The sequence below is a fragment of the Rhodnius prolixus genome, unplaced genomic scaffold (assembly GCF_049639745.1).
Source record: "Rhodnius prolixus isolate KJV_2025 unplaced genomic scaffold, Rpr scaffold_2, whole genome shotgun sequence".
Lineage (NCBI taxonomy): Eukaryota > Metazoa > Arthropoda > Insecta > Hemiptera > Reduviidae > Rhodnius > Rhodnius prolixus.
In genome coordinates, this window is record NW_027411592.1 from 18975724 (window position 1) to 18985148 (window position 9425).

Below are 9425 nucleotides of genomic sequence, written 5' to 3' on the forward strand. Positions count from 1 at the left end.
TCTTCAATCGCTCTTTGCCCATTTGGCTGTTTTTCTGCACAGTATGCGAATAGATTCAAATCATTCTTCATCTAGTCGCTCAGGGCCGGAATATGTCTGATGAAATGGTTCTTTGACTTTCACTATATTTTCTTAAGTGATTAGATTACTCATTGTATTATTATTAAGTTAGAACATTTCCAAATCATAAGGCTTACACAATATGCTTAGTAGAGTTTGAATTTTAGAGAAAGATACACACAGTCAGCCTTATGGCAAATTTTTATGGGAGAGCTTGAGGTATTATTATAGTTACAGTAAAATAAGTTCATGGGAGTTAAGAACTAACTTGAAATCTCGTATTTATCAACAAATGTTAGACTGGTCAAACAAATTAAAATAATATTTAAAAAATAACCATTATAAGTTCTTGACAATTGTTGAAATAGGTGGTGCAAGTAGCAGCTTTGGAAGTCCAAAACGTGCGAAAGGCTATCAACAGGTATGGCACTCTTCCAAAAGGAGCTAGAATAGGTGCCTATCTAGAATCATTGAGGCAGAATAATATGTCCGAGAGTAATGATAACAACATCAATAATATTTCTAATAGTGGTACTGAAACAAGAAACAACATTCCACAAGGTAAATTGAAACATTTTGCATTCTGTAAAATGCCTTAGCAGAGCTCGACCCTTATTTTTAGTGAGTTATTGACTGACAGTGAGAAGTAACATATATTTTAATTTTAGGAAGTGAAACACCTCCAACTCAAAGATCGCCACGTAGTAAAGCTTCGGTACAAGCTCCTGGACAAATGATTCGAAGTAATTCGTCGGGAGGATTTCAACATCATCACCAGCCTAATAGTCCTAGAGCAACGAGAGGAAGGGCTGGTCAACCAAGTCTGGCAGACTTAGAATTTCCTCCTCCTCCCCCTCCTGAAGAATTACAGGAACAACCTACTTATAGGTATGGATTTCCAGATATCCGTATTCTTTGCTTCTTTATCAATTTAGAATGTTTTATAGATGTTATGAATATGCACTAAATTCGAATTACAGTTGGTGTTTTATTCATTTTTAAAATTTCTCTTATTTGCTAGATTTGGCGTTAGTCTGAGAAAGCGTGAGCCATCTACTGATTCTTGTAGCAGTGCCAAATCAGAACCCTCATCGGCGAGAAGAGGAGTTGGCAGCGGGGGTAGTAATGGTTCACGACCGAAGGAAAGACCTCCTAGTCCTCCAAAAGAGAATACTGCTCCAACCTTACCGGCTCCACCAGCTGCACCACCTCCTCCTTTGCCACCATCTGGAGGATCCAAAGATCAGGAAGGTAGTAGTCCAGAAGAGTTACTAAAGACTGCGTTACCTGGAATGATAAAAGAAATGATGGAACTGAAGATAGTTGGTGGAAATGAAAGGATTGCTGGAGGGCCTGAAGACAGCAGTAATCTCAATAATAGTAACACCAGCGCAGCAGTTGATTTTAAAGCTAATCTCAGGAAAGTAGGGGGTGCTAAACCAGAATCTGCGAATAACAAGGTAATTTCATTTTGATAAATGTTGCTAATAATTGTAATTTGCGGATTATGTAATATGTACAAATTCCCTGTTTCTGTCACTTATTTTTTTATTTTCAATGTCGTATTTTTCTGCCTACGAAAGTGATTATGTGAAAGTCTGGCTTTAGGTTCAGAATATATTGAAATCTTTGACTACTTCCCGTGCAACCTCTTTTCCGCTTTGTTAATTTTTTTTGTAATATTAATTTCAGGTAGTAGATGACATTGTTGATATAAAATCGAAATTACGAAAAGTAGAAGTAAAAGGTCAGTCGGGAGAAGGCGGCGAAGAAGAGGATGATAAGAGGCGAAGTACTGGGAGCATTAGCAGTTTAAAGAAATTGTGGGAAGGTGAAAGTCCACCATCCACTGAGGTTCGTCTTAATATTGGAAGTTTTTGGTTCCTTTCTCTTTATCTGACATGAATCTCTGAGCCAATAAAAACATTTCTTATGTCAAATATAGATGATTTGAAAAAAGTTAAAAATTTTCTATGTATAGAAAGTTTTATCAGATCGTTTTATAGTTCGTTTCTCTGTGAGAGACAATTTATTGATTATATATTGTATATACATATTTATAAAGCTACTAGAGACTCCTGTAATAATTAAAGTTACTTTAAATTTCATTAAAATGTAATTTTTTCTTTTTGTTTTTTGAAAAGTTTATATATTACCTTGGTTCAAAATATTTGCAGTCGGTGAAAGAGCGTAAATGGCCACCTCCTGAATTGCATGAAAAGCCAGCAGTTCCAACCAAACCAACTGTAAGACCTCCAGCTCCAGCAGGAGGAGGAAGTAACCAACAGAAAAGTATCACACCAAATACAACTTCAGGCGGAACACCGCCACCACCACCGCCTCCTGCTATTTATGCTACACCTGGGGGTTTGGCCAATGTTATAGATATATCTCATGCCTTGGAAACAAGCGTAACTACATTAAAGACTGCCTCATCCATCAGTTCGGCTAACTGGTTGCAGTTGTCAGATAAGGTATCTGTATATATATATATAAATTAAGTGTCAATAAGATAGTCACAACTATTGACTTATTTGTAAAATTAACTTTTTATAATAGTGAAGCCACTTAAAATAGTGAATAGTGAAGCATACTCGTATTTGTGTGCCCGTGAAGCACAAGTACCCACAGTTTCTCAGAAATAAACACAATTTATTAAAAATGTACTTAATAAGTTGAAATAACATGATTTATCCATGTAGGTTTTACAATAAAAACTTCTTTTTTTCTATTTAGGTTGGATTGTTTCATTCGGCTTGCTTAGGCTACGTCAACACTCCTGCAGTAGCCCCACCTCATGCACGTTTTCATCTTATTGAACTGTTGAATAGATTGGAATCACAAGCCAGACAGCTGAGGTCGGCTGGTACCAAGAACCAGGCAGATAACACGAAACTATTGGACGATCTCCACAACACTCTTAAAGACGTATTGAACGCGGTACAAAGATAAAAATTTAAGCGGCCTTTATTTTTAGGGTCCTGTTTACGCTTTGCTGACTATAACAACTGTTTTATTTAATATATTTATTATAATTATAGTTCGTGTAACAAAGAGCCAAAATTTAAATTACCAACTTTATGTTAATCTGCCTAATTTAATACAGCTACTTCTTTTTACTTTTTTTTTAAGTTGAAGAATTTTATTAATGCCTTTTTGTAAACTAATTTTTCAAAATTAATAAATTCAAAGCGTAAACTCCCCTGATTTGTACATAATTATAAATAATATATTAGAAAAAAAAAAGAAAAAAAAAACTATTTTCACTAAAGAAACAAAAGGAACAAGGATGTGAATGCGTGCACTCTTCGTGGTGGTTAAGTTGGTCGCTGTTATTACCTCGATCGTAATGTGAGCAAAATTAAGTAAATAAAAAAATGGAATGAAACAGAGTTGGTGGCGTTAACGTACATGCCAAAGCGATCCAAACTCTGTTCCCTGTGATATGTGTAAATATTATTATTTTATTGCCCAATCCTTAATCCCGCCCGATTATTCTTATTGTTAGTTTTATATTTCTTTTAAGCGCATCTGCTCAAATGTTTTTATGTTGTGTGCCACAATATATTAAGTTAAATGTCGAATATTTACGATTGTATTTTGAAAGTGAGTTGTACGAAAGTGTAAATGACGATGTGAACCAAGAAGTGTAGATGAAATTATTATTTGACTGGAGAGATTCTTTTTACATTTTTATTTACCCAAAGCAGAAGAGAAAGATTTGTACAGTTTATTGTAATGAAAGTTAAAAATAGAGTTTAAGATTAAAATTCAATATTGAATCTCCCAATTCACGAAAACACTAAGAATGCTAGTCTTTTTTTACGGAAAGTCTATATTTAAAATAAAAACTGATACAATACATTTTAATAATAACATTTTTATAACTTACGTATTAATTTTTGCATAGAATACTTGTTGTTCGTAATTTTGTATTTAAAAGAAAAAATGAAAAAAAAATAATTTGTATCGAGAAAATGTATTTTTAAATTTTTAACTTTGTCGAATGAAGTTTTTAGTGTTCTTGTATTTTGTTTTATTATTTTGTTTTATTTTATTTTATTTTTTGAGAACACAAAATGAATACGTTATAGTGAATTGTGCTTGTCACAAAAAAAATGTATTTTATAAATATAATATATATCTATAAATATATAAATATATCTTCCTTCGTAATATTTTTTGTAGTAAACTTAAATTTCTCCTTCTTTAACCATCTATCCACTTTACATATTCATGACCCAATAGTGTAGTTAAGAGTCTCCTGTCTGTGCCGTTATTTAAATCTTTTTGGTTACTTTCGGCGAAAAATATCTGCTTATTGAAGTTAAAGTTGTTCCATTAAGATTTATTTAAACAGCTGTCTGGTTTTCATCTTGCGGGAAGCTTCGCTAAAATTACGAAGGAATTTTATTTTTCCCTAACAGAAACATATAATTAAATTTTTGAAAGAGTCCAAAAAATGCATTATTCCATTACTTAAAATAATACAAATTAAAAAAAGCTTTCGTGTAATTTTTGTAATGAGAAAACACTCACTTAAATTCTCAATCTCTCCCGTCCTTAAAGAGATTTCTTTATTCTGAGTTCAAGTCATAAATCTGAATTATTCATTTATTTATTTATTTTTTTATGATTTAAGGCGCGTCAACATCTATGGTTATTGGCGCCCGGAGCTTTCTCCAGTGCATTGCCGGCCTCCGGGCAGTGTTCTCTCGTTACATACAACACTGACCACCACCGGTCAGTAAGCTGTAAGAAGCTCCTAGGAAGAAAAAATCTAAGGGTCAGCAGCTGGATTCGAACCCGGGACCTCCGCGTGGACTTAACTTTATTTATATATTTTTTAATTTTACTCATTGTTTAAATTATAATCGTGATTTCTAGTCTTACATACCTACACACACACACACACAAATTTCGAGGTGGAGTGCTCGGTGTTCTTCTCCCCATGAACTTAAAAATAATCAGACTGAATTCGAATGCCCAACAGTATTGAGCCTTGTATGTACAAGTAAATAAATAACTATTATATTTATATACTACTAAGTAGTTTCCCAACCCCTTAATTACTACCGTGTTATAAGTGTAATATTTTCATTATTAAAGGGGCACTTCATTGAGTATCCAGAAATGTTATAAAAAGTTATAAATTGGCTTTTATCTTTAGGACATAGGACAGTTTATATTAATAGTCATTTATCACAATATCCACAGACTTCGTTCCGCTGACATATATCGTAATGAGGAGATAACAGGGTGGCTCTCAGACAGGCAGTATATAATTTATCCACTTGGAGCAAATAAAAACCAGTCCATTTACTTTTTTTTAAAAAAAATAAACTACTTTTTTCAACTACTAAACTACTTTTTTAGTACATTACAAAAAGAAAAACGATAAAATATTTCATTATCAAAATATATTATATTAATCACATTACGGATTAAACTTTAAATAATGAGTCAAATTTATTACTTGAGCAAGTATATTTACAATACGTATCTCTTGTTTTAATAATTACAGGCCTTTTAATAACAACGAAAGATTAGTTAATGACAAATGCTTTAATTTAATTACTTCCTCAATGGCCATAAATAAAATACTATGGGAAGTTTAGTTTTTGATGTACTTAACAATTAATTACAAAGAAAAATAAATATTAAGGATTAGCAAAAATTGTTTTAAATAAATAACCACTCAATTGTTAAGGTATTGGTAGGTGTACAAAATTTGAATTTTCATCTAGGTGACTCATAAAGTCTGGTTTTTAAGAAGAATGCATGACGAATAATGAAAACTAAAAATGTTGGATAATTAAAACAGTTAAACAAACAATTGCTTTTCATTTCGAGTTAGAGAAACTTACAAAATTGAAAACATTAGAACCAAGTTAACTTCAGGTATTTTAAAGGCTTTAAATTATTAATTTACTGAATTCAGTTCAAACATAATTTCATTATTAAAATTTATTGGAATGGTAAAACTTCTCATATAAACTTTGGCACGATAAGCCGTCTATTGGATGCAGTGCCTGAAATCATGACCCATCTTTGACCATTAATTATGTAGTTTCAATAATAAATCCAACTAAATAATAATCCTTAATATGATTAAAAAGACCATTTCTTATAAAAAAAATTAAAATGCGAATTAAATGTAATAAAAATTAGAGTGCCCTGATTAATAATTTTACAAAAGTTGGTATTTTTAACAATTGCTTATTAAGAAACGGCTAATAAATAATTGTGGATACGTTATTATCTAATAAAGTTATAAATTATAGTATATCAAGTTTAACAAACCTTAACAAATATGAAATTTAAAAAAAATATAGGAGTTTCAAAAGTAAACTTTTTATTGTTCAAAATCATAAACCTCCCTGAAAAAAAATAAAATGAAAAATTTACTGATAAAAAGAAAAAAAAAATTAGTATAAGAAACTAACTTTGAATGCTCTCCTCTTTTTGGTGACAATTGTATAAAAATGACATTAATTTAAAAAAAATAATCATGAATACTGCCGTAAACCAATTCAAGAGCAAACTAATAACAATTATTATTTAAAATTGTTCATTATGAAGTTACAATTATCTAATTTCGTTAAGCTACAAGCTTTAACGTTCTCAAGCAAATAAATAATTCAAATGGTCATGGGAATGGCTCAAACTTATTAAATTTCAAGTAGGAATTGTCGGCAATATTAATAATCTATTAGATTTGATATGCAAAATTACAAAACTTATTTATATATAAAATTTATACATGATGTAACAATCTACGTATTTGAATACATATTATACAATAAAAATGGCACAGCCCTTATTTACGCTTAAGATTATTTGGAGGGCTACTTTTACTTCCGATTTAATCCTGCGGATTGGGTTTATTTTCATATCACAAAATGTACAGCGGAGCTGCCCGTTTGAATAGATTTCAATTAAGGATATGAAAACAAATAGGCATGACAAACCAAACCAAATTGACAAGTAATGTGAAAATACTCGTATTTATCTAAAACTTCTCATAAGAAAATAGGTTCTACATCCTAAAAAAAAAAAGCAGTTGAATTTTACAAATTAAAAAAAGAGTTCCTGGTTTTAACTAACCATACTCAGTCTATTGTTTGAAATTTGTAAATCGACTTTTTTAGATTTTGATAATTTGTTACATCTTCTAAAAATACCTAGAAAAAGACGACAAACCTGGATAATCTAATAAAGAATATACACATTGGTTGCAAATACATATCTATCCGTTCTGCAGGGAAAAAAAGATCAGTTTTACGGTTAAGCGCAGCGTAAAAATTACACTTCTGCAAACTACCATAAACTTTAAATTGAAAATCTTCTACTCGAACTACTGACACTACTAGAAAAAGACAACTAGTTAATTAGCCTGTGGTTCGAAGGTAGGTTAGAAGTAGGGTTTTTAAGGTCATCACATAATTTCCTTTACTTAAAATTAATAAAGTTTCTATTAAAAAAAAAAAAAGATTTATAATAAAAAGTTTGATTCTTTCCTTCACTTCCTAAAAAAGAATGTGCATTCATTAAAAAACTAAAAAATTGGAATTGCAGATTTCTCCATTGAGCATAATAATTACGTGGAGTGAATTACATTAACCAGTTCCTTTAATCTGGAAAAAATGACTTTCAAAATTTAAAATATTTATTTCTTAGACAACAGATGCAACTCCTCTTAGTTGACAAATTGGTGGTGATGAGGGCATATGGTCTTTAACGGAAGTGAGGAACGACTCAAAACATGGATAATATTCCGGACAAGTCCAAGTGTCGTTATGGCCTCCAGAAGGAAAAGGAACAAAATGCTTGCTAGTAGAACCGCAGAGTCGATACAGTTCTGACATCATCTTCGGCGGTACTAAGCTGTCAGTCTGGCCAGAAACGAATAAGATGGGAGATGTAACGCTTCCAATCTTCTCTTTAGATAAAAACTAAATAAAAACACATTCATTTTATTTTATTTTGACTTATTACCAACATCACTGAGCAGGACGTATTCTTTTTCTACTGAGAAATATAGTAAAAAAAATAGTTACCTTATTTTTATAAGCAAATAACGGGACGTATCGTAGCCAATTATAGTTAAACAGAGCTGCAGTCATATCAGGTATACTAGTGAAGGTGTTTTCTACAATTACACACCAAATTCTACTGGCATACTCTGCTCTGGCAGCTAAATCGATAGCTACCGCTCCTCCTATTTGGTTGCAATACTATAAATTCTTTTGTTGACAAAAAAAAATGTAATGATTAATTTTTTCAAAATTCATACCTAACGAACGTCCAAATACTACTATCTGTGTCTGATTAACATCTGGACGGGCGGCAAGGAAATCTAAAGCCGCCTGAGCATCCATATAAATACCATTTTCTGAGGGATAACCTTTAGACTGGCCGTACCCACGATATTCAACCATTAAAATGTTGCAGTGTAAACTTGAAAAGAGGCCTGCAGCATTTTGAAGTCTACAGAAAAAGAAAATATACATATATTTAAATAGCTATATAAATACTACATATACTAAAATTAACACCTATACTGATTTCATTAACCAACACAGAATTAATAAAATACTAATTCATAGTAATGAGAATGTTCCATTACCTGTGGCCCATATTCCCAGCATTCCCATGGAAAAATACTACTGTAGGAGCCTTACTTGCTACTGGTTCTTCTTGCCGAATGAAATATAAGTGGATTAAAGTTCCATCTAAACTCTTAATGAAGATATTCTCAAATGGCAACCATATCGATGAAGGAGTTTGAACAAACATTCTAGACTGCGAATTATTGTCATCTGGGTGGAAGAGTAAATGGTCTTGAATCATGTAAAAACAAACTGAGCAAAAAAAAAAATTAAAAGAGTATTACTTTTAAATAAAAGTTATACAGTCATGAAATTAGACTCACATCCTAAAGCAATAAACAAGACAGCAATTGCCATGAATCCTCCAAAAATCCAATAAATAACAAGGAAAAATAGCAAGCATACACAGAAAAGCTTCCAACATTTTAATATTATAATTGCGATTAAAGGTAAAAATTTCAGAGATTCTAACTTTATATTCATTTCATTCTATCTTTTATAACTGTTAAACTGAAACGATTTTTAACTGAATTAACAGATTTAAACTGAATTTCCTATTTTCACAAACATTAAATTTAGATGGAAGGCCAATATCAGGTTATCTAAACGCGGACAGAAATGAATCTATTGAGACAGAAATAAAATGTATTGAGTTCACTTTCGTAATTAAATAAAAATATTTCTTAATTTTAATTATTTTGTTGATAAGAGCAAATTATATGCGTTAAACATTTTCATTTCAAAAATGAAAGA

At 31.3% G+C, this 9425-nt stretch overlaps 2 protein-coding genes across 7 annotated transcripts in view; one reads left to right on the forward strand and one right to left on the reverse strand.

The window, feature by feature from the left end:
* Positions 1-4238, forward strand: part of Abl (tyrosine-protein kinase Abl) — a 90437-nt gene extending 86199 nt beyond the window's left edge. For all 5 annotated transcript variants that reach the window (XM_074118345.1, XM_074118349.1, XM_074118348.1 and 2 more), the window contains exons 13-18: positions 429-621; positions 729-948; positions 1082-1520; positions 1753-1914; positions 2238-2534; positions 2797-4238. In XM_074118345.1, coding sequence (XP_073974446.1) covers positions 429-621; positions 729-948; positions 1082-1520; positions 1753-1914; positions 2238-2534; positions 2797-3012 — 1527 coding nt within the window. In that variant the 3' untranslated portion in view covers positions 3013-4238. The remainder of the gene's footprint in view (positions 1-428; positions 622-728; positions 949-1081; positions 1521-1752; positions 1915-2237; positions 2535-2796) is intronic.
* Positions 4239-5528: 1290 nt separating this feature from the next.
* Positions 5529-9404, reverse strand: Bem46 (abhydrolase domain containing 13-like protein Bem46). Of its 2 annotated transcripts, none has more exons than XM_074118381.1 (5): positions 8996-9404; positions 8690-8882; positions 8357-8550; positions 8121-8281; positions 5529-8015 (listed from the first exon to the last, which is right to left on the reverse strand). In XM_074118381.1, exons 1-5 carry the CDS (start codon positions 9153-9155, stop codon positions 7737-7739), a joined length of 987 nt encoding a protein of 328 aa, XP_073974482.1. In that variant the 5' UTR covers positions 9156-9404; the 3' UTR covers positions 5529-7736. The 2 variants fall into 2 exon arrangements, with proteins under 2 accessions (XP_073974482.1, XP_073974481.1); XM_074118380.1 differs by having other exon boundaries at positions 8690-8924; positions 8996-9311.
* Positions 9405-9425: the final 21 nt, after the last annotated feature.